Source organism: Corapipo altera, unplaced genomic scaffold (assembly GCF_003945725.1).
Source record: "Corapipo altera isolate COAL_440 unplaced genomic scaffold, ASM394572v1 2b, whole genome shotgun sequence".
Taxonomy (NCBI): Eukaryota; Metazoa; Chordata; class Aves; order Passeriformes; family Pipridae; genus Corapipo; species Corapipo altera.
In genome coordinates, this window is record NW_020884874.1 from 16,266,367 (window position 1) to 16,292,179 (window position 25,813).

The following is a 25,813-nucleotide window of genomic DNA, read 5'->3' on the forward strand; positions in this document are numbered from 1 at the left end:
GATGGAAAATAAATCTCCTTTATTGGGCTAGTGCTGATGTGGTTGCTCATTGGGACTTATTTGTTCACTTCTATCAGGAGTTCTAGATTCCTTAAAATAGAGCTCTGCTGCTAACTGATCACTCGGTGGGCAAATTTTTAAGTGGGTTATTTGTTTTGAAAATTGGATTCTGTTTGTAACGCATCATTTCTGTTAGTATAACTAACACATCGGTTGTCATGAAAAGAGATTAAGGAGATGAAGATTAGTTTTCTTTTCTCCTGCTCTGTTGACACTGTGCACCTGACCCTATTGTGTGAGAAGTAAGTTTCAGTGTTTTGTCAACTAGTTATGTCCTTTTCTGAGCCCTGCTCTGGTAGTTCCCAGTCCCAGACTGAGCCTGGCAGGTAACAAGCAGGTTTAGGGAAAGGGGACTAGAAACCGATCTTGAAACCAGAATGGTACAGCAAGTACAAGAAATCATAAATCTCCTACAGGGAGTTTGGAAAGAGCAAGTAACATGAACCCCAGGAATCAATGAGACCTTATGTATTGGAGGGTTCTCCTGGGCTCCGTGGATGGTGAGCTGCAGGAAAAACACTGCATCCAGGAGCATTGTTCCTTGCCCTCTGCTCAACTCTGGATGCACTTCAGATTAAGTTTATGAGAAGAGCACAGAAGATGCGTTCCCTTCCTTGTATTCCTCCTGGGAAGGAAATGTAGACCCAGACCTGGCAGAGCAGAATGACCCTGCTCCTTGCAGAATGGGACCCTGCTGCTTTAGGAACGAGTCATGATTGAAGAGTGTGGTGGGTAGTGTGTGCAAATGCCAGTGGAAAGCCAAGAAGGTTTGCAAAAGGAAAGGTGGTGGAGCTGAAGGGGGCCCCCTGTAGCAGCAAACCTGATTTTAAGGTCCTTCTGAGGAGGCATGTATTTCTTTGTACTTGGTAACTGTCATGTGGACCAGTGTAGGGTTTGGAATGTAAGGGCTTCAAGTTACCAAATTTGTTTCTTGGGCAAAATTCTCATCATCCCTTAGTAAATGGTTACAGTCCTTCAAAAGCCTGTCCTCTGGCTGTGGGGTTTTTTTTTTTCTGTTAGTTCTTGTTGTTGTTGTTCTGGTTTGGTTTTCTTATAATATCCAAAAACTTTGTAAACAATCAGACTTCCATGGATGTCAGCTGGAATCAGGACTTCACATTCAGTATGGAGTACAGTGTTCAACTCTTAACTCCTTTGCAGTCAGCATTATATTGCATTTAAAATAAAAAGTGTTACCTTGTACTGTGTTTTGCAACTGTTGTTTAAGTTTTTATTTCTTCTTCATACCATATACTATTTGTTGTGAGTTCTGTGATGAAAGAGTTGTGGATTATTTTCTCACTGAAAGGCTCTGGCGTGACAGCATACTGTGTCATAAATTGGAATTTACATTATCTGGCCTTGAAACGTATCTTTCTTCCTGCTTCTTTTCACCTTTTTTTTTTTTATTCTTATTTTTCATTTTTTTTTTACTTCCCTGAGTCCAGCAAGCAGATAGCTCAGAAAAGCAACTTTGACCTGTGGAAGCTACTCCAGGTGTTACTTGTTCATTAGGTTAGTCCAGCCATGGGTTTGAGATTGATGAGTGCATTTTAATCCTAGGTCCTGTAATAATTATTGACAAGAATAGGTAGGTAGGTGAAACAGGTAGGTTTAGGGCTAAACTTGATGACCTTAAAGATCTTTTTCAGCTTAAATGATCCTTGATTCTAGGAATCTAGCTCTGGGGTAATACACTTTCCACAGGTATTTGTCAGATTTTCTGAGTTTGTGATGTTTGTTTTGTATTTTTTTTCCCAGAAAGAAGAAATATCTAGCTTCAGCATCCTGAGTTACTTTGTTGATACTGTCACTGTAAGATGTTCAAATTTTAGTTTCAAAATCAGTCTGTTTTGTTCAACAAGAGCACCTCTATTCAGTAAAATGTTTGAAACACACGAATAAGCTGAAAGTAAAATATATACTGCTACTGTGTTACCAGAACATTTCTACACTTGTTTTTCATGCAACAGTACTCAATCTTAATTTAAGTGTATCGTTAACTTCTTTGTTGTTTAATGAAGCCCTGAACCATGTCCCTGACTGAACACATCCAAGAGCTGAGCAAATAACAACCAGATTAGATATGCTGAAGAAAGGATATCATATAACTGTTTTGTATGAATCTTTCTGTTGTACTGTCTTTTCTGCATACATAGAAATAGGCTACTAACTTTATTTACTGTAATAATTTTGAACAGACAGCTGTGCATGAATGCTTAGAACACAGAAAAGCAAGAAGAACTTTTCTGTTTCTGGAAACAAAAAAGCAGGTCTTCGAAGAGAGACTCTCTGAATAGTAGGTCAATGTGTCTGTGCTCTGGTGTATAGCGAGGGGAATTCTATTTGAGAGGGGAGTTTTTGCATTGTATATAGTGCAAGGTGGCTCTTGTTACAAGGCCAGAAACTATGTGTAGTTGTTTACAGGAATCTGGAGATGGAGGAAGGAAAAATGGTAAGATAAAAAAGATTTTAACGATGTTTCAGAAAAGCAAGAAACTAAATCACTTTCTCTTACCTAATGCATAAAGGAGTGTGCAAGGAGGAAGGAAATCATTAGAAACATTGCTGCTCTTACAGGCTTCAGATTATGCAGCAGGGAGAGAGTTTCATTTACGGTTGATCATTGTAATTTTAATGCACCTAATGGTGCCAGCATCAGAGCACCTGTGAAGCTGCATGTGCTGGTGTAGTACAGGGTCACACTCAAGAGACAATAAATGCAATAAATGTTGCAGGTTAAGCAATTGAAAAGGAAACAGTGAAGGTTTCCAATGTTGATTTTGTACGTTACAAATGTACAGGATTTTGTGTTACAATTAAGCTGTTCAATATGTTACTTGATGTACAGAGTATGCAATGTGACACAGTTCAGGTTGCTATGGAAACCTGGCATTTTGGTTCTGTTAACAGTGTTTCAGATAGGAAAACATTTGCATTGCATTACTGTGAGACTCCTTTGTGCCCCCACTCTTCAGATCCTTTGCTTCTCAGCTGGGAGATAGATGACAGAGAAAAAGGCATGGCGTGGAATTTGCATGAGTCAGGGTCAATTGTAAAAAGGACTGTTGAGCTGAAACTTAAAAATTGTGTCTTTAGTTACTTTTCTGAAGTAACACAGTATTTAAATATTAATCCTTCACAGTGTAGTGTCATTGGCCTATTGATGTGAGGTTCTTTTTCTAAGAACCTGAGAATGATGGGTACTTTTTAAAGAAACATTTCCCATAATTTTCACAGCATGATTATGAATATGGCTGGAAATGTGCTTGACCTAAAAAACAGTGACCAGTTCTAGTGTTGATGGGTTTGTTCATATTTTAAATCTTTCTTGTTGCCTTGTATTACTCTGTAAAGCACTGAGAACATGTTTAACAAGTCTCATTGGGTACAATGGGTATATTTGCAAATATAAACCTGACTTTAAGCATTTTGGGATGTAAACTAATTGTAAGTAGAAGGTGATTTATGGTACCCTGGGATTGATGGTACAGGTATTTGTGCCAAGCATCAAGCTGCATCTTTGTGGCTTAAGTGACTCTTCAATCACCGATCTCTTTTGGCTCTGAGCTTTATTTACTTTTGGTATCAATGCCTTTCTTGTGCTTGTGAGAAAAGAACTGAGAAGAGAGAGAGCAAGATTGCTGTGAAGCTGAGATCATGCATTTATTTGTCTTTCGTAGCCTGTTTCTCATCTCAGGAATACTGGCTGTAGGTCTCCACAGCACTCATCTTTCCAAGTATGTGGTTGCTAATGCCTCCTGAACAAAGTCACTGCCCAAGCTTTCTCCTGCAGTTCTGCTTTCTGTGGCACAAGTGAGAGTGTGCCTACAGTTCATCCATGTGCAGCAAAGCCCGCTGGAAGGGGGCGTGAGCTGGCATGGTAGGATATAAACGGGAAGTACAGACACGGAACCACTTTTGCTGAGTCTTCTGCAAGTCATCTCTGTGGAAATTTTGGGTGAAGTGGTAGCAAGCAGCTGAAGTAAGTGAAAGGAAGGAAGGCGAAGGGCAGTAATACTTTAAACTGACAGCTGCTTGTTGCAGGGACGTATTTTAATAGCCTTAGACAGATGAATGGAAGCGCAATTCCTTTGGCTGATCAGGGTCCCCTTTATCACCAAAGGACATTTGCTGTATGTTGTCTGCTGTGATGCTGCTGTTTTACCCGTGAGAATCCCACTCGAGGCCTGTGTAAGGTAATTCATAGAAACAACTCTGGTGTGTAGCCAGGCTGCAGTATGTGACACTGTGGTTTCAGTGGCCTTTAGCAGCATTCTAACTATGGGGTGTAGGACAGTTCTTCTGGTTGCTCACCTGGCACGGAGGGAGCACCAAGTGCTTGGCCGAATTTGTTTGCTACCTGACTTGCTCTTGTGACATACCACTGTGTAGGAGTGGTGAGGATGGAGTGACTTTCTGTTCGCTGCTTCTGTCCCTTTGCTTGGTTCAGAGAGGGGAATCTAAGGAGGACTTGATCGTGTCACTTATAAACCTGGTAGAGAACCTGTAATTCCTTGGGTCTGGGAGTGATGTGGTTATCTTTGTGCATGTGTTTTGACCTTGTCAAAACAGATATGCAGGCTTTCTTTGAAATACTAAACAGATCATGAAATTAGAAGTTGTTATGAGCAAGGAACATGATGGTGTCAAGTGACAAATCAGCAAGGTAGTGCTAAGCAGATTGCCTAAATGCTAGTTGATATGTTGAGTGTTTATAATTTTTTTTGGATTGTAGGAAATGGTAAATATTTGGTGTTTTAGTTGAATGCTGAGAAGTACCTACATAAAAAGTCCTTTGTGTATATGTCTGCATGCTCTAGGGAGAGGTAAGGGAACAGTGATCCATCTTACCTCTCTGGATATGGTAAACTGCATCCTTCTCTAGTTCACAGAATCACAGAGTCATTAAGGTTGCAAAAGACCTCCAAGATCATCAAATCCAACCGAATCCATATTGCAAAGTGCCATGTCTGCTCATTTTTTCAACACTTCCAGGGATGGTGATCCACCACTTTCCTGGGGGGTATGTTCCAATGCTTAACCACTATTCTAGTGAAGAAATATTTCCTAATATACAACCTACACCTTCACTGGTGCAATTTAAGGCCTTTTCCCTTTGTCATATCACTAGGTCCCCGGGAGAAGAGGCCGATCCCCATCTCTTTTCAGGTAGTTGTAGAGGGTAATACTGTGTATACCTCTAGAGTGTAAGCATAAGAAGCTGCAGGATTCAGAGGGCTTGGACTTGATGCTTGATTGCATTGGGGTGGGTTGAAACAGGATAAACAAGAAAATGAAAGTATTAATTGTTTTAAAACATCTGCAGCAGTGTTCTTGTTGACCTAAAAATCAAAATCTTCCCAAGTGGCCTGATTTCCAGCCGCATGCACTTTTACATTTTGGATGGCATAGCACTCTGTCTGTTAATAGTTTATGTTCTGTTTTGTAACCAGTTTCTGTCTAGCAACTGCAGCTGAGTTAAACAGTAAAATACATTGTGTTCCTTATGGAAAATACATCTGGTGATGTTCAGCTGCCTATGAGGGAAGAGTGAATCTGGATGTTTTTGTCTCTTGACAACTTCACTGGTGATATGGAATTTCTGGTAGGTCTTTTGCTTCTCTTTATTCTGTGTGAAATGTGACAGGTTGAGTTAGTGGGTAAAAGTCTCTTCCCAAGGTAGACAGGAGTAATTTGTGTGGAGAGTTCTTTGGAGCTGAATCAAGTTTTGTTATCTGAACTTTGTTCATGTGGACAGACTACTGCAGATCCAGTTGGGGAGTTGAAGGTGTGATCTAAGCTTAGCCTGTTCTTACTTCATTAATAGGAAATGTAAATGCTTGGACTGTTAGCTTACTATATCACTGTAGGGGGGATAATAATCTCCTAAACATTGTACTGTATTCCTCAAGAGCAAGAGTATTTGTTTTCTTTGCCTATCTTATCTCCAGATCTTATCTGTCCTTGAGGGTCCACAGCATGCAAATAGCCATATCGAATCTCTTTTTTTCTCTCCATTTGGTGACACAGGAATTGTGATGCTGTTCTGTGTTTAATATGAGCAAGAAGTCTAGAAATTGCTTCTGCATACAGATTTATTTTCAGTCCCTTAATTGTTGCATTTTAATTCTTTTTGGATTTTAATAGTGTACCCTTATTACAAGAAATAATGTGACAGGAGTAAATATTAAAGGTATGAATAAGGGTCATTCACCTAAGCAACGATTGAGTCATCAGCCTCAGCTTCAGGTGGAGAGGCTCTCTTAGGTTAGTTTAACACCCTTTAGTTATGTGTAATGAACTGGAACTTCTTTATAGAGCTTATTAATATTTTAGAAATAACATTACTATTCACATAGTGATTATAATGTGTCTATATAATTCTATTAAAATAATTCCATATTTGTCTTAAGATAGCTTTAGAATAAACAATTATTTTACCAATCCAACTTAATGTATTAAGTCTGTGCTGTGTTTTATTTGCTTGTGCTAGGTGCTTTCCTGAAAGCTTCCAATCCCACTTTTTTCTGGGTCATTCTGCCTGAAGAAAAAGACTAAAAGAGTTGTAGCTTACTCTCCTCATTACTGAGTGTGCATTCGTGTTAACGTTTCATCTTGGGATGCTGTAGTATTTATTCCAAAACTTTTATCTTTACTATTGCCCCAAATAAAATACACTAACAGAATATAAAAGCAGTAAAACTCAGCCTGGTTAGTCCAGTCAGTGAGGCATTAATGAAATGCTGCAAAGTTGAGCATTTCTCCTGAAGTGTGAATGTGCGTTCACCTTCCTGGCTTTAAACATGGGAGGTCTGTTGAAATGAATGCAAGAATCAGTATTGATGGTTTGGCTTGTGAAGCTTAATCATATGTATTTATATGACCAAGAAGCAGTGTCTCCTCTTTCATGTTTCTGTTGCCTTATGTTTAAAGTTGGTTTGTGTGACCCTATGCTACAACCTTCTTAGTGTGTGGTTTTATCTATTTGCATCTGCACAGTGCTCTGGCAACTCCTTTGGGCTAATCAGAGGCACAGCTAGCAACCCCCAAGGGTTCAGTTTCAGATCTAATACACTGAAAATTCTTTCTCTATGCCTGTGTTATGTTCTACAATTTTGTATTTTTCCAACTTGATAGACATTTTTAATATTACTTTTGGAGTACTACATACATATCTTTTCTGGTTTTGGTCTTAGTATTGACTTGTTGGTGTAATCCTTGTCATCTGTCATGGTACATCTTTTAGGGTCAGAATTGGCACATGTACCCAGAAGACTTGTTATTGATAAGAAGACAGAGTTGCAGATCTAAGGCAAATAATTAGTAATGCTTCATGTCTGAATATGACCAGTTTTGAATGTTGGTATTACAGCAGGTGATAGTAAGGAAGTGTGCAGTGGTATGAGCAGATGTGGGTGATGTTTGTCTGTAGTCTAAGGGGCAGAGATATAATAGAGAAGCAAAAATTAAAAAATTACTATTGTATGGGATACTGTACCAGAGAGCACCAGAACCTGGATCCTCAGAGAGCTGGCTTTTTATTTTCTTTTGAAGATCTGAGCTGTAATTTCTATGAATATGCCCACAGAGCCAAATAAAATGGAGACTGTGCTTTGGTCTTAAAAGTTAGTCAGTTTAAATTCTTAGAAAATAATAACTGTCTCTGTGTCAAAATAGTCTCCTCCCGTGTTCTCATTGCTGCTAGTTATTGAGGCTGGCTGGATTAAAGCTAGTGGGAGGATACTTGCACACATTGCTCTTCTGCTTTCATTTGAGCATGTGGAGGTACTTCTGGTAGTTCACTTCCCTATTTGCATAGTAGGGAATTACATAATTTTCCTACCTTATGAAAGGTTGAGAGATACTGACTCTACAGGATCATAAAAAATATATCTAGAGAACTGCATGATCTTGAATGCTTTTTTTTTCTCTGTATGTCCTTCCAGGACTTGCAGTGGGCACAGATGGTCAGAGACAAGCCATCAAGTCCACTGAGTGATCTAAAAATAATCAGATACTCCATTAGCTTCTGCATTGCTAGTGCTGTTGGATGTACTGTTGTTCATGTCCATGGTTTTGCAAAGTAATACCCACAGTTGGGGGATTGTCGATGCTTTAGAACCAGCAAACAGGATTTCTGGGTGCTTACCCATGAGTGCAGCAAGCAGGGTTTTTTGTTGTCTCATGAAAATGTAAACTACTTAAACTCCAAGTAGCAGGTACATTATTCTTCATGCCTGAGAAGGGAGGGAAAAGGGAGAAAAAATAATTTTGAAAAATTGATAAATTTATCAGCCTTTAAAGAGTGCTCTAGTCACATGCTTAGTTATTTTTAATGTTCTCCTCAAAATTACAGTTCCCATTCCCTTTGTTTATCCTCACACTTAAAGCATCTGCTACTGCTGCTTTGACTGTATCAGTGCAGGAGGCTGCTGTCCTGCAGAGCCAGGTGGCAGGATGGGCAGCAGGACCTGGAAGCAGCATTTCTGGAGATCTTGGGAGGGTGGTAGCAGTTAAAGTGGTGTGGGTATCCACGGTCAGGAGCTCAGTCTTTTCCCTGGATTTTAACTTTAAAATTTCTGTTCTTTTTTTATGGCCTTGCTGGAGCATTCCCACTCTCATTACAAACTCTCAGTAGCATCCCCAGAACTCCCTGGCGGCAAAACTAAGCAGACGAAGCAAGTATCCAAAAATGAGCAAATATAAATGAAAATATCCAGAACAACAGGACCAACATTGAAAAGGACAGTATATTTTTATGCATTTTGTACTTTTCTTCATATAGTTATCAGGTGCTGACATTGGTTAAATTTGGAGAGTGGTAAATTTTTAACTGGATCCTTCCTTAAATGCATTGTTTGGTCATTAGGAATATCTTTCCTCTTGAAAATGCCTAATTAAAAGAATTAGCATTACTGTAGATATGTAATATAAGCTTCTCACTGTTTCAGTTTCAGAGTAGAAAGAGTTAAACTCAGCCTGAAATTTCTATAAAATCAGCTTTGTCATCATTTGAGTTTGCACTGAACTCATGATACGTAAGTTGTCTGTCTCTGGGCATATAAATATCCCCCAAATATGTACATTTTTAATAGTCCGTCTGATTCAGTCTTCATCTCTACCAGAAAGGAGCTGCCAGGAAACCAAGATTCATTTTAATCATATAGCATTAATAACATTTTAAGCAGTTAATATTAATAAAGATTACTTGGTCTTTCTTTCTTAGGAGATATCAAAGGGCAGGTGGGGGGAAGTGTGGAGTAGGTTTGCATTTTTTGGTATAATCTTAACATGTCAGTGACAGTCTAAAAGGAATTGTGGCTTTTGCACTATTACTGCTTAAAGAACTAAAAAATGAAAAGGACCTTTCAGAAAAACTAAATACTAGTTTTCTGTAGCAATTACTGCAGGTTGTACCTCCTAGCTTTCAGGCTTTTTTTTTTCTCTCTTAAAGGCAACTAGTACATGAAAATTCCCAACAAAAATTAAACTCAGAACTTACGAAGTTAGCATTCCTAATCAGTTTGCTTTTCCTAGTACTGCATTTTCAAAGTATAATTTTCAGACTTAAATATGTCTTCCTAGAACAACACCTTTGTTTCTTCTAGGAAGATGAGCTAAATAAGTTTAAAGTCAAGAGAGTGGGATCTGATGTTAAATTATTTTATTGTAAAAATTTTCTATAATTGGATATTACGTTCCTGTATTTTTTTTTAGTGAAAGAAAAAACAAAATTCTCCTGAATGCCTTTGCTGCTTCTGGTCTGCGGATAGCATTCTGATTTTCTGAATGCCCATCTGTTATGAATATAATTATTAATTTTTTTTAAAGTTCTTGATTTATTCCCCCTCACTGTGTGAAAGGGCCTGGAGCTGCATTTAGCTGATGTGAGAGGAACAGGCTCCATACTTGCCTTGTCATTGCAAGCTTTGTTTAGTGTTGATGAAAGCAAACAGCAAACCTTACACATGCTTTGCTGCTTTAGTGCTGGTACCTCCTGCATCATCTGTGGTTAGGTCCAGGCTTAAGCCCTACCTCCTCTCTCTTTCTTCATACTCCTCTTTGCTGAAGCAGCCAGGGGCTTCTCTGGCACTGGACCAGACAGAGATGTGGGCAGGCAGGGGCATCTCCTGGCTCCCTGGGCTGTAGTCCCATCGAGGCAGGGCTGTTATTCCGCTAGGTGGGATTGGTAGATCATGGGAGAGGAAGAGAATGAATGGAAAGAGCATGCCACTGACTCTTGCACTAGATGAAGCACTGAGGAGAGATCTCTCTTCCCTTTGTTCATCCCAGCTGACCACATTGCAGTGAGGCGAAGGGGTCTCCCCGCTTCCCTCTTCTCATTTCCTTGGGTTCCACTGTCCTCGTGGTCGTTTAATACTATCTCAGTGCTTTGTGGTTATTTGATAGTTCTTGGTGTCAGCGAGACTCAGCTGTGGCCTGAGTGCCCTCATGCCTCAACACAGTGAGTGAAGGCCAAGGGGAAAGAGTAGTTCCTTTTTCCTTGAACTCTTTTTGTAATTTGGTCCATAGGTTGTAGTTGTATGCTTTGAAAGACTTATTGTACTTCTAACTGCAGTGATAAGAAAGCCACCTGTTCTGATCCTCTGAAGATCTGAGGACCTGCTCCAACAGGGAAGATAAAGATGCATTAAAATTCTCAGGAAGTATGTGGTATCTTCATACAGACTGAACATCCAAGCAGGCCAATTTGTTTTGATGCTGCTGTTATGCTACTGTCGTGTAGGTTTCTGTGTCCAGCTGAAAATTGCATCTTGTAGAGATAAAATAGTACTCTCTTTATAAAGCCAAAGTTGTCTTAGACATTTGCCTTTAAAGAGTGCCCATTACTGTAAGACTCTACCTGATATGTAACGATCAGAGAGACTAGAGTCCTTTTGATATGCTAGATGTATTCAAACCTAATGAGTAAGAAAAACTGCATTTTGAAGCAATGGACTTCAGTTGCTGTGGACTGATCATCCATAAATAAGGAGGGGAAATTGTGGCAAGTACTTCTGATAGCATCTAGCATGGTATGTTCTTGGGTTTTTCAAGTAGATTAGTCTGTCTTTGCTACATTATCTATTTTGTTGACAACTGGTAGTTTGTAGCTTATGATCTTTTAATGCAGGGAAAAATAGGTCCTCTGATTAGGTCCCAGAGGAATTTTTCTTCTTTTGCTATGATTTGTGTGGCTTCCATTTCTTTGTTATGCAACCCATTAAACTAAAATGTTTACTAGTAAATTCTGGTTTGAGCTTAATCTGAAATACCGATAACGAGCTCTAAAGTTAACTTATTTTGTGCATGTGCACAAACCACTGAGGTGGGTTAACATGTATTTAAGAGGGAAAGAGGATAAAAAAATTTGGCAGGATCTTGGACAGCAGTAGATGTGGCAAATTGTTAATTGCAGTAATTATAAAGCAGTTTGAAAATTCCCAGCTCCTGGTTTCCCATTGTCTTGGTAGGGCATTCTGCCAAGAGGTGGTGATGTTCATGTCAAAAGCCAGTGTTACTAGTCTCTTTTTTTTTTTTTATTTAATTTCTGAGATAACCTAGATAATCTTCCCTAGTCTTGCCTATCTCAAGGTGACTGCACTTCATCTGGAGAGCTGGAGGTCCATCTTGTTTCTCCCTTATACTTGTTTGAACTTTTGTATTGGTGACAACAGTCAAACCTCTGTAAAGAATGTAGATCACTCTTTCTTCCTTTACACTGTTTTAAAACTTCTTGATTTCTCACTGTTTTACAGATTTTTTATAAAGTGCGTGTCTTACTGGTTTTACTGTGTGTACTGTACATTTCCAAAGCTTCTCTTGGTCTTCTGTCTATGAAACACGTGAGACTTTGAAGATGTTTTGGTAGAAACGTGCAAAATAGTTTAATCTTTCCAGAGTTTTAGAACTTGGTGCAGCTCTTTGGGTTACCTGCTTTGCAGTATCTCTTTTTTGCTGATAGGGAAGCTGGCCTGAGTGCATTTATTTGTTTTTGTCTCATTGTATACTAAACGGGTATTGCATGGAAAACACTGGTTAAAGTTTTACTTCGCTTTGTCACTGGGTCAGTTTTATTTCCATGACCTGTTGGGTTTTGTAGGTGTTGTTGACATGTTGATTTATGAACTTCCGGTTTTTAAATGTTATATACAGGAGACTCTGCCTGGACATGAGGTACTGAGGGGAAAAAGAGCATCGTGCTTGACTGCTCACCTTGCCCATTTGAGTCTGAATTATGGAGACCAAGGAAGAGAAGAAAGAACGGCGACAAGGCTATTTTGCTCGGTAAGGTTACAGGGTTTAATGTTGATTAAAATATGGAATTCATTATTCTGCCTTTTTCACAAGTATGATTTTTCAGATATGTATAAAAATGGAACCTGCTGCAGTATGTATCCAGGAAATGCTATCCCTGCTGTGTCCTCAGTGTTGGAGTGGTGATTTTTTCTTTTGGGTAGTGGAGAGAATTATAATTGTAATTTGTGACACTAAACTGTTCTTGGGTACTCGATTGCAGATTACCCTGCATCTGAGCTTCCAACATCCAGTTCTTGGAGAGTGTTTAGAAAACAAGCATATCTAAAATATAAACATGTCTAAACCTAAAGTTTATCTGAGTAGTATTATCTCATACTATAAGACCAACTCAGAAAGGGTAAGCTGTCTAGACTGTATCATCTCTTGGTGACCAGTGACAGGACCTGAGGGAATGGCCTGAGGTTTTGTTAGGTTTAGGTTGGATATTAAAAAAAGGTTCTTCACCCAGAGGGTGGTTGGGCACTGGACAGGCTCCCCAGGGAAGTGGTCACAGCACCAAGCCTGGCAGACTTCAAGAAGCATTTGGACAATACTCTTTGGGCACATGGTGTGACTCTTGGGGATGGTCCTGTGTAGGGACCGATGATCCCTGTGACTCCCTTCCAGCTTGACATATTCTGTGATTTTGTGACCTTTATAAATGAAAACAATATTTTTTCAGTCAATCATTTTTATCATTTGGAATTTACAATTGATGACTTCTAAGAAATAAGTGATGTTGCTTTCCTAGTACCTTTTGTTTGTTAAGTTACCAAGTCTGTCATCTTGACCTCTGATGTACAAGAAGAACCAAAGCTCGCTTATTCTTGGGGGGGTAGGAAATAAAAACATCTTTGTCTCCAGGATATTTTCTCTACTGTTGAAGAGGAGAATTGTATACTCTCTTCACTCAGTACTAAGTGACTGTTATCAAAGCTGCACTAAACCAGTAGCCGTAGTGCATTACAGACATACAGAGACGTCTGTCCCACTTAGAAGTAGTAGTGTGGGGAAAAGTTGCTACTTTATTGCTATTCAGATGGTATGCAGTGGTGGCTGAAGATTTGTGGTCAAGTTTCATCTCTTAATGCCTTGTGACTTGCTTTCTGTTGGTAGAAATGCAATTACATTGATGTTTGACAGAATGGAATGTTGCGGTTTGGGATTCTGAGAAGGGGAAATTGCCAGTGGCACCTGTAGCAGAGGATGCATCGAGAAGGATAAAGCAGAAGTAGCTAAAGGGATTGTACTAAGGAACAATTAACTTTGTGTTAAGGAAGACTCAGGCTTTGAGACAGATGTCTGAGTAAGATGCTTTAGTATTGAGGATGTTATGAGTTCTTTCTAAGTGCTGTCTGCTAAACAAATGGAAAGCCCCAAGAGGCTTTCAGGAAAGTCCTTGACATGGTGTTTAATCTGTTGTGCAGCTTTTCTCTGTCCTCTTTTGGCTGTTCTCTTTGAAAAATTCACAGGGACAGTGTGTCTTGTATGGGCATAGGACATTGAGCAAGGGTCAAAAGGATCTGAAATCAGTTCTTAGTTCTAGCACTTAACTGCTGTGTAAGTTTGAGGAGGTCACCTGTCTCTTTCCCTCCCAGCTTCCATTTTTTTTCTCTATATAAGTTGCAGGCCCTTAAGTCCCCACTCTAAGCAAACCCATGCATGATTTCTACAAGAATGTTCTTGCAGACCCTCAAGTCATGCTTTAATAGAAGCTAAAGTATGTCAGTAGGTGGTATGCCCAGCCAGCATCCCAAAGCGACTGACTTACCAATCAGAAGGCACCTTTCAGCCTTCAGACTAGTGTAATTCTTGTGCCTCCTGGACAGCTTTTTGTAGAAGTGTTGCTCTGAGTGGTTACTCTAGCAATTGTTGGAAAGGTTAGCTTGAGAATGCCAAAATACTGTGTGCTGGCAAACCAGCTCCTGAACTGCAAGAGAGGAAGCAAGATGAACATGAAATTGTCTACATCTTTTCCCCCCAGATTTAGTGTTGTAAATAAACTTGTTTACACATTTATCCTTTAAAGTATTTGAAACTTCTCTGTAGAAGAGAGCCACACAACCATTTTATCTTTCCACTATGGATAGTCATGGTCTGAGAACCTCAGTTTTCCCAGGTCTTTTCCCCTCTCTCTGGCAAGTGATGCTGAAATAAAACCCTCTCCATCCATTTTTACTTCTTACCAAATGCTCCTTTTTTGTCTTGTGGTAAAGGGCTTATTTTTTGCCTTGGTTGGCAAGAAATGAAAAAGTACCTTTTCAAACAAAATAGAAATGTCTACAAAAATTTTAAAGAGCAGTTTAGACTCCTTATGTAGATAAGATGTTATAGCTCGTGGGAGTTTAAAAGGCAAGAAGTAAAAGAGTAACATGCAAGCATAAATTTCTCTTATGCAATAGGTCCTTATTTAAGACTGTTACTCCTACTTAAAGACTATTCTGTGTAGTTAAGTTTTCTTACCTAATTTTACAAACCTTGTTTTTAGTCTCTTCTGTTGTCACTGGCTCCCAAATGGACCAATACCCGTGCTGGTATCCAGCAAGTCCAAAAATAAGTGGCACAGTGTAATATAGATGTACAGTGGCACATCTATGTCTGTTGGGTCCCTGACTCTGCTGTGACATTTGGTCCTTTTACTGTGATTATGTGCCCTTGAGCCCAGGTACAACTTGCTATTTTCCTCTATCTGTGCATCTTCTCTCTCACCTTACAGAATGGAGAGCCTCTCTGTTTTCCCTTGCCCGTTGCATAGGGTCAGGTTCTTAGGCAATGCACCTCATAAATGATTAACTATTAAAATTTTAACTTAATTTAAAAAGAAATTACCAAAATGAGCGATGTGTGTCCCATGGAAAGAATTGGTAATCTGGAAGGCTGAATGTACAGCTTGAAACTGGGATTGGTTTGCATGTGCTATTGTGTGATACTGGATGTATTTGGACAAGAAGTTGAAGGAGATGAGAAATCATAATGGAAGAGTTTGAATAATTTTCTGAAAGAATGATGAAAGGGACTCTTTTAGTTTCAGGTTTTCTGTGTATCTTAACTTTCATCAAAATGAGTTACTCAGCATTTTTCATGCAGTGTACAATCTATGTCAAGTAGCTGTGTACTACTGTCTTAGCAGTGAAAACAACTAAGTATGCTTTATTTGAAAAAATGTTGCTTTTCAACAAGTTGACCAAAATGCTTACATTAATTTTATTAATTGTTATATCTCCAACTTGTGGTGACCTTAATCTGAAGAATGCTATGTGCAGATGAACTGTAAGAACAATACTTACATTGAATGATTTCTTAGTGGTTTCCAGGGGAATTATGAATCTTAGTATTCAGTCTCTTTTTTTCAGTCATCACTGAGAGCCAGATTTCTGAAGTCAAAGAAGAAGTGAAAGTATTAGGGAAAATGTTTTTACCGGGATTTGGGTACTTTTGTATTTATTACATTTACATTGGTCTTATTACCATCATTCTTTTGAAAAAACTACATCAATGCTCCAATGCTCCAAAGCCCATCTCAGTAGGCAGACACTCCCTTTAGTTCCAGATTGCTAGTACTTTGTCAGAACCTGAAGCCAGTTGTACAACCAATATAGTTGTACATCATGTTTCCTTATGATGTGAATATCTAAGGGAAATAAAGAAATTCACAGCATGTTGTAATTTAATTTAAATTCTTGGCTTAGATGCTACCTAAATCTGCATTCAGACAGATGAAGACATACATTAAAACCAAGATTTACAAGCAAATATATGAGTGTTTACTGCAGTTGTTATTTAGTTGTTTCCAGGCTCTAATTTACAGCTTTTTCCCCTCTTTCTAATTATTTTTAATGCCTAAAAATAACTAAAACAAACCATACAACAAATGGTATACAGATTTTCAATCACAGTAGTTGTTTACGACCTAACCTTAGCTTTCCCTTTAAACATTCACAACAATTCCAGCAATAGGAATCATTGATACATAGTTACTGGGTTGTAAACAGCTAGAGTCTGGAAAGCTTATATCATATTGTTATGGCCTTTCCTGGGTCCTTGCAGCTGTTGGAGGCAGGATGTTGGCTTGCAGAGACCCTGGGTCTGACATGCTATGGTGACTCCTTTGGTCAGTTGTTTGTGTACTGCAAGCTAACAAGTTTGTAAGCATCTCATCTGGAATTTTTCTGTCTTCTATTTTATTCTCATATTGAGTATTTGTACCCTGTGGCTATTAAGACATAGGAAGATCGTGAAATAAGAAAAATGCAGTGAGCACAGAGGGAATGTGTGGAAAGAAGGAATCAGTGGTGTCTAGGACAAAGGAAAACACAATATAAGGGATATATAGATAAAGGATATATACACAAACACCCTTTCTTGAGGGCATCTCCTATGCATGAGACTTTGTCATAAATTGTTCTGTTAAGTACTTTTCTTGTTGGCCAGACTCATTATATCCATTCAAGGAGCTTCAAAAGTTTGGTGCTCCTCAGTTCACTATTTCTCCAGCAGTTGCCTCCTTGCAATTGTTCTTACTCTGCTGAGCCAAAGTGTTGATGTTTATTCAGGTTTCCTGTAGCACCCGTAATTTATTTTTTGCTTTTAGAAGGAAAAGTTTCCACACATTGTTTTTAAAACAAACCATCATGGAGGTTTATCTTGGGTGTGAAGAATAGTCAAACCAAGATCCTGGAGATGCTTAAATATTTTTAAATTACTGTAGGAAATAATGCATCATTTCAGTTCATCTGTGTAATGGAAGTAGCTCTGCTTCCAGACATATAAACATTACCTCATAATCCTGTTACTGAAACTAAATAACAATATTGCATTTTACTCACATTGTTTCAGTCAATAACCTGTATGCCTGAGGCATTTTATTTTGTAGGAGAAGACTGAATATATCACTACTTCAAATTTATGGGGTGCAATGTTTATTATTTGCTCTGTTATTTAGGAGTATATGTTTGGGATAGGTGATTTGCGATGTTGGATAAAATGTTTTCTGAAACATACAGTTTTGTGATTTATCTTCCAGTTACTTAAAATGGAAAGGTTTCAATGTTTTTAGCAGACTTTCTGCCTGCTGCTGGGTAGGTTAGTGTTTTAGCTGTCCTTTGCAATTGCCGTAGTTTAAGACATTGAAAAATGTCTTGAATTTCACAGACAGCAGCACTAGGACCTTTTGAGTAGAACTTTGCGAGGTTGGTTAGGTCCTTCCGATGCTTAAGAGACAACTGCTATTCATTGCTTACAAACTTACTGTTTTGTATCTATATCTATATATATTGATATGTATATATATAAAAGTTTTATCATGGTTGTAAACCTGGAGAATGAGAGTTGGGAGGGAAACTGAACCTACTTTTTCTGAAGAGTGTTGCAGTGCCTGGGAAAAGTGTGTTGAACAGTTGTTTATCTCGGGAACTGTTTCCTCATCTCACATTTTGTTGCACAGTTGCTTTCTGGATTCTGATGTTTTTATATTAGTAGTCTTTTAATTCTGTGGTGCAGATTGGGAGTCAGCAGAACATGGATTGCTGTTTTCTATTTAGTCTTTGAATCACAGAATTATTCCCAATGTGAGTGCTTCCTCTGGGAAACATAAACAAGATAGTGGTTTCTGTAGTCACGGTTCTTTTCATTGCTTTCATCCTCAAGAGTAGGGAAGTTATTTAGGATTGAAGAAGACTTCAGTTACTGATAACAGAGTTAGTGAAAGTATTTAATGGGGCCCTGAGGCCCAGTGTTCTTCAAAATTTTCCAGTACTGGAAATGCTGTTAATGGAGATAAAAACCTTGCATAAGAAGGGAAGAGTGGTTAATCTCCTCACCCATTCACTTTCCCCCTACATGTGAAGTGAGACTTGGGTAACAGTGTGAGCTCTGTATAAAGAACCTTTTTTTAGGAGGGAGAAGAAAGGCGGAGTTTTGTGTTGTTATTGATTTCTTTGAGTGCTATATCACAGACTATGCAGAGAAAAGAGTTTATTTAATCTTCAAACATGTGGTGTCACACCAGTAATTTCAGAATTTTTCACCTTGCAAGATTCTTATAAGACTGGATTGTTGGGCAGAGGCCTAACAATGACCTTAAATTTGCTTTTCCCAAAGGGACCTTTGTGTGTCTCTTATCAGCCTTTAGAAAGAAACTTATTTAGCCTCCTTTTTAGAACATAGTTACACCATAGGCTTTTTGATGTAGATGTCTGTGCAGTTTTGGTAAGAGTTGCTATTAACATAGTTGCAATGTATTTTGTCTTCCTCTGCTTCCCTTCCCCAGGAATGCCGGGCATGCGGGGTGTGCTGGACATTCCTGGTGGGCTGCGCCATTTACCTTTTCACTCATGGAGAGATTTAAAGACATATCTTAAAGGTTATAAAATTTGGAGGCTTCACAAGATGGCTTTCTGGATAGATGAGATACAGACTTCTTGCTGTATCTGATATAATTACCTTTTTAAATTGCACTGTTTCTGTAGCGTCTGCAAGTATGGTGTTGTCCCTTCAGCTTCCCAGACATGTCTTCTCTTCTGCTCTTAAATGCTTTATGTACTTACTGCATAAAATTTTGCTTATTCCCAGTGAACTATTTTAAAATAGAGTATAACTTAAATGCTGGTGGAAATTAGCATTACTAATTGGCAGATGTGTGTTCTACAATCAATTTTTAAAGCAGTGTTGCATGAGATGCTACTGTGAAAGAGGTGATCCAACTCAGCCTTCTGATTTTGCCATGTCTCTTACGGGTGACAGCTTCATCACTGAGCTACTATGGCATGAAGGCACCTTCCAAGAGCAGCCACCTAAAGAGATGCCTGATGGTACTGACTTTTTAGTGGTGCTCATGCTTGGAGAAATCTCAGCTGTCAGCAGTCCTGGTCAGCTCTCCTGTGCTTTATACCACATGGTAGTAGGGAATGGGGTGTATAGTATTTTGAGAAGAAGAGTTAGCATTGTGAGATATGTTAAGAGTTTACTGGGTTGAAGAAAACACGGGTTGATAAGAAGCCAGATATACTTGTTCAGGGAAGGTGCCAGTGTTTCTGACTCACAAATTAAATTGCCTGCCTTTGTATCTGCTGCCCCTTATTCGAGGCTGTTGCCTGTTTGGTTCTGGTATGTGCCGTGCTACACTGTATTGTTGGTTTGGCTGGTGGGATGGTCTATGCTGGTAATAGTGCTGAGTGTTTAAAGGGAAAGGTATGAATAATACCTGCAGGAATGTGCTTTTGGAAAGAGGCAGTTTTTCCCCCTCTGTCAGAGAGATTATAGAGCATTATATAGCTAACTAAAGGAATTTTGTCTGGGTGCACTGGGTGCCTGTTTGCTTGCAGTGTATCTGAACTATTTAATTGCATGTTCTGAAGTTTGTGCTGCGTGCCTGTGCACGTTGGGGACCCAGCTCCTGCCTCCCTGAGGGACTGAAGTTTTTTCCTATGCTCTGGGACTTCGAACAGGGTAAGAGGTTGTGTGGATATTCCTGGTGGCCTTAGGTTCCCCATGGTGCTAAGGTGGTAAACTCTCATGCCCTCAGCGTTAATCCAGCTTCCAGACTGTATTTTGAAGGGATTTCTACCCACCCCACTCTGCTCCTGCCAACCTGATTATGGGGAGGTGAGTTATAAGCGTAGATTTGCGGTGGGGTTTTTTTGTCCTACTCAGTAGTCTGGATAGGGAGCATTTCCTAGGATCATATGAAATTTGAGCATGTGTGTTAGCTATACTCTAAGTCTCTATGCCATTCCATTGAGGTCTGTGGGATTCCTCTTGTTGATTTGTGTGAAAGAAAATCCCGAGGAGAGCAACAGAACTGCTTAGGAATTTGGGGAGGAGGGAGATAATTGTCCTTACTTTAGAAAACGTTTGTAATGTAAATGAGCCATAAATCAACTCTGTAGGTGTCTCAATGCACTGAGTATTTTCCTGTGACACATCAGTCTCAGGCACAGAGAACTTGCCTTGTATAACACTTGTATAATACTGATAACAGCTTCAGGTTTTTACCACTATTTTTCTGGACTGGCTGTTTTTATTTAAGTAGATGTAAACTTAACAGCTAACCAATCACAAGTAAGCTTAATTTAAATTATATTTTATGTTTCTGGCATGTTTCTTTCATGGATTTTTGCTTTCAGTAATGCTTCTATAAATAAATAGCCTCAAGCTGTTAATCACATATTTCAATCAGACAATCTTTAAAAATAAAGTCTCCTTAAGCAGAAGATTTATCTCTATGTTCACTCTCTGTGTTAAAAAGATGATGCTCCTCTTTCCACCTGGACCACAGCAGGTGCTGCATGTAGCAGTTCTGCTTGCCTGAGTCTGAGAAGGATTTTTGTTGTTATAGAGGTGTTTTGTTTTACAAATGCTGCCAAAACTTTTTTTTTTTTTCGCAATCTGAAACTACAGCGTATGACTCTGGTCCCATGGACTAAAGCACTTCAGCAACTGTATGCATATGAGGAACCATACTGTTAGGTTTAACAGAACAGAGGAAGTTGCTTGTAGGAACTGAGCTGTACAGGCAGGGGTGGTGAGGGCAGGTCCAAAGCACTGTGGCTGCAGGGTGAAGTGCCAGGGCACCGCAGAGGAGGGGAGGCCAGCAGCTCCCTACCCACCTTCCATAGCAAGAGTAGGACCCAGCATGACAGGAAGCTTTCCTCCCCAGCCCAGAAGGGAATGGTTAGGTGTGGGCATAGTGGCAGACAGCAGAACAGGGTGTCAGAGAGCACCTCCCTTATCTGGCTCAAGCCAACCAGATTTGCTAGGAGGTCGTTGTCCTTGAAAATAGCAGGAGACTGAAGATAGCTCCTGGCCTGCTTCCCTGCCACCTTCCTGCTCTGCATCTGCAGGGAGGAGGTGGCACTCAGCCTCCTGGATGTACTGCAGCTTGGGTGGTGTGTGGATGCTACAAGGAGCGAAGACACTTGGTGTTAAGCAGAGGGGTGCCTTGTGAGATCAAATTCAAGAGCAGTATACCTTTCTGGTGTCCTCCCATTATTATTCTAGTTCAGAATTTGCCTGAAGTGCCGTGGGACCGTATGGACTCCTTGAGGCCAGAGAACGTGGAAAGGGAGCAGGACCTCTTGCATCTTCCTGTCACCTCTTCTTCCATTGTTCTGACAGAGGGCAAGATTTACTTTTTGTGTTTTTATTTCCGCTGCAGTAAGCGGTTCTTCTCCTTCCAACCATATACATTTTGATACATGTTGAAAGTGTCGGCCGAAGTGAAAAAGCAAAAATCCAAACTCTTCTTCAGTCAAAAATCAAAGCATAAATAATATAATACTTGATATAAAATCCACAGAGAAATTTTAAGATGAAGTAATTAATACACACTTTATCTCTTACATGTGTAATTGAGGACCTACTACACTACTGTGATGGTATGGCTAATGGAAAATATCAGGCCATGCCAAATTCTCATTGTAGCATAAAGTATATGCATTTGAGAAGTTGCATTGGTACATACCTGCCATGTGACTGCCCCATGTAGACAAACCCTCCCTGTCTTGTCATCTATATACCTATGGTTAATGTCTTTTGACTACAGTATTAAAAAGATGATGCCATATTATTTTGAATAGAAGCATTGATGCAGACATCTCCTCTGGGTGTAGAGTGATTATCATTCTCACTTAGGAAATATTTCTTGTGTGAGACAATATCAGTCATTATTCCAAACACTGTAGCTACAGATTCCTCTTTTTCCCCACCTATTATCGGCCTGGTTGGCTGTCTTTTTAGAACTTTAATCCATGTAACACACTATTCAGTGCACTTGGGCATTTCTTCCTTGCTGCCTGTCAGTTAATGGGAAGTCTGTTCAGAAAATCCATTAAACTGCTCAACATGCAAAATAGGTTACAAGTCATTTGAGGACAATGAATGCAAACATAGAACTAAGACATGCGGTGGGCTGGTTGAGATTTGTTTTTAGCAATTACTCTGAAATACTTTAAATAAAACCTTTTCTCACTCCTGTCACTGTGCTTCTTGCTGTAAATTTGTTCCTAAATGCCTGTCTGTAAGCATGTGCACAATATCCCATATACTAGGAGTTCCAACTGTTATTAACAGAATCCTTGAGAAATATATAGTGATATTTGGATAATTCTGGCATCGTTACAAAAGTTAGCATTTAAAACCAACAATTTGACTTCCTTTTTAGTGCCCTTTTTTTTTTTTATAAACTTGGTCTTCTCTATTATTAATAAAAAATAAAAAGGATGGTGTTTTTCTCTGTATTTTTCTTTCTTTAAACTACTTTTGTTTACAACTGTATTAAATCTGTAGTTTGATACCATACAGAATGGTGCAATGATGCAGAGAGCCTCGACATTTAAATGGTAATTTTCAAAGTAACTTTTTTAATAAAAGCAAAAGCTAATGCAAAGACAAGTATTTTAAATCTCAGTCCCCTCCCTCTCTAAGATATCCCTGTTAGTAGTCATTTAAATAAAGAAATCATTGAGTTTTTGACTTGAATTTGGTCACTGACTTCTTAGCCGTAGCTACTTTTGAATCCCCCTGACCTTCCTGCTCGGCAAACACAGAGACGTGACTTCACTTATTGACTTGAATCACCTTACTCAACATTAAGATCCTCTTTATGAACAAAACAACGATTTCTTCTCTGCTGCTTTTGGAGAAGCAGAATCACCATTACCTTTTTGCAGGAGGGGAACCTGCCCGTCTTCCAGCCCTCAGGAACGCAAATATTCATGAAAATTTCCCATCATCAAAGCACCTTTTCTGGATAAGTGGGAAGAAACTGCCACAACTGCTTCGGTGCTCCTGTCCAGAGGTCTGTTGGGCATGGTGTGGTGTGTGCCTGGTTTGGCTTTCTGTCATCTTCTTTTTACTGATCTGAACTAATATTGCAGAGAAGAACCAAGGCTGTTGTTTGACAAGCCCATTCGTCTGGGCAACGTACCTTTGAACTAGTGCTGGTGCTTGGAGGAGCAGTCTTATCTCCTCTTTTGGCCTTCTCTTTGGGTTGATAGGGATGGTAGCACAGCCAAGTGGAATCTAATGAGGGATTGATCCAATTTTGGAAAACAATTTATGTACTGGCACTATTGCTGGGTTATCTTTAACCGAGATAATTTCCCAGATCTGGTCCCTGTGCATCAAAGAGCTGTGTGTGAGAATGGACATCTCCTGGGGACAGGATCAGTGGTGAGCAGAGAGCCACCTTCTTTTGCTGAAGAAGTGGCTTAAGTTGCTTCTTTGAGCTACGAGCTTTGAGACAAGTCTCCTTTTCCTCAAACAGTGTTGAGCTCCTCTTGAGCCCTGGCGGGTTGCTGTGCTTTTTGCCTCATTACTGTTGCACTTACCATGCTTTATTTCTGCCAGGGACCAGTCAGGGATGCTCAAGAATGGGGGCGAGGGGAAAGCTGGATGCGTGTTAGTATCCTTCAAGAGTCTGCCCCCAGCTGTACAGGCTTCTGGCAGTTGGTGGTGCAGGTACCTGCTGAGCAAAAAAACCCCAAACCCACAAAACCAAAACAAACCACTAAACCCAAAAGACCATTGCTGTGCTCTCCATGGCCCTGCCCTGATCAGTTTTCATAGTTGCTCTTTGTAGCATTTTACATCTTCGGCAAACACAGCATACCTAATCTATTTGTTTTTAGCTGCTTTTCACCTTATCTGAAGGTAATTCTTGAAATAATTAAATCTTGTGTCCTTGGTATTTCTCATATAAGAAATAATAAGATAGCACTCCCTGAGGTTTTTTTTTTCCTGGAGGTGGTTTCCAGCTACGTTACTGCTGCACAATGTACAGCACATTTCCTGTGGATTTTGCTTTAACTGACCGTTAATTTTCATCTACTGTTTTATTGCTTCCTTGTAAATGTTTATTGCTCTTTGAGTCACTGAGCACTACATTTCTTTCTGACTGTTTCCAGTCAGTTTAATCAATACTAAAACTTCTTTCTATTATCGGGAAAATTTGGTACAGAGGTGATCTGATAAAGTGGTTGTGCAGCAATGACTGTATGGAGTGGTACTCATCCCCCCCAAAGCTTCCCGCGTCCCTGTTGTCATCTTTGGGGTTGTTCTCAATTCTTGCACTTTGTTTCCCTATGTTAACTAATTACTAATTTTAAAGGGTCTCCTCTTTGTTTCATGGAATTTGAGTTCCATGTCAGTTGAGGCAGGGAGGGAGGAGTTTTGGGGATAAAAGTTTTGGGGAAATTTGAGATGTGTTTCAGCCAGCTCGATTGCTGTGGCCATATTGTCTCCATCAGAGTAATCTTAGCAGTTTTTAATACAGCATTACTCTTCTATGCAAAATCTGTGCAACTTCTCTGTAACACCCTCCTTTGCTGTGTAACTGCAGTTCCCTTTCTCTTACTTCCCTTTACTTACTTGAGTTTCAGCCACTGATATTGAGGGAATGGTGGCTTAAGGAGCTGGCACTAAGTGTGGGAGAGCAGCTGGAGGCCAGTGCTGGCTGGAGGTGACAGGGGCAAGGCCATTCCTCCCTTGCCAGGGCTTCGGTGCAGGGAGGGTGTCTTGCTGAGCCACTTTGGGAAGAATTCCTTGCATGTGTAGGAGCAGTTTGGGGTGATTAATGAACACCACAGTAGGAGAAAGTATCTGGCATTGTCAGCAGAGGAGAAGGAGCAGGATGGGCATGTGGTTAAGAGTCAAGTTGGTATTTGTGACAAAATAACATCTGTGGTGCTAGTTTAATTGGACAAGCCTATTAAAGTGAACTTCAGGCAGAGTTAAAGGAGTCATCCAAAGAGAAGGATTTCTTTATTTTGCTTTCTGCCTAAAGCTGTTCTTTGAGAGCCTGCAAAAACTGAGGTCATAAGAAAAGGAGCTAAATATATGTCTAAATCAAGCAAAATAGCTTTCAAGAATCCTTCCCATATGGAAAATGTTTTATTAAATCATTGTCATGGTAATAGAGTGCTGAATACATCATAACCTCTTTTACTAAGGAAACAGAAAAGATGGGGTTACTTTTTGCCTTTGAAAATAGAAAGTTTATCAAACTGTGTGGGAACGTTATAGTCTTAAATTTAAGAAAATAAGAACTTTCTGACAGTTCAAAACTCTTGAGCTTAACCCTGGGAAACTGGGATTATTCACAACCCCCAAATAAACATAAAAGATGTTAACTGGGATATTTAAAATTCTCTGATACAAACCTGAAAACTGAGGAGGGTAAATTAACATATTTTCACTTAATCTAAAAACTTTTTTTATCAGAAAGTGCAGTGTCTTTAAAATTCCAGAAAAACCTTCACTACAAATCTTTCCCTCTACATTACAGAGAAACAGAGGTAGTGACTTATTTTAGTGAGCTAATGGCAGTATGAGGAAGAAAATGAACATACCCTAATTGTTGGTACAGCACTTCACTTTTTGGAGCGTGCCAACTTTGTTGAGCATTGCTGATGACTGACCATGCATGAAGCCTGGTGCTGGTATTTGTTGTAAA

The 25,813-nt window shown here is 39.5% G+C and overlaps 1 protein-coding gene across 7 annotated transcripts in view; it reads left to right on the forward strand.

Annotated features, from left to right (window-relative positions):
* Window positions 1–25,813, forward strand: part of NCOA7 (nuclear receptor coactivator 7) — an 89,148-nt gene that overhangs the window by 12,678 nt on the left and 50,657 nt on the right. For all 7 annotated transcript variants that reach the window (XM_027631476.1, XM_027631471.1, XM_027631510.1 and 4 more), the window contains one exon: window positions 12,220–12,351. In XM_027631476.1, the coding sequence (XP_027487277.1) occupies window positions 12,302–12,351 (50 nt within the window). In that variant the 5' untranslated portion in view covers window positions 12,220–12,301. The remainder of the gene's footprint in view (window positions 1–12,219; window positions 12,352–25,813) is intronic.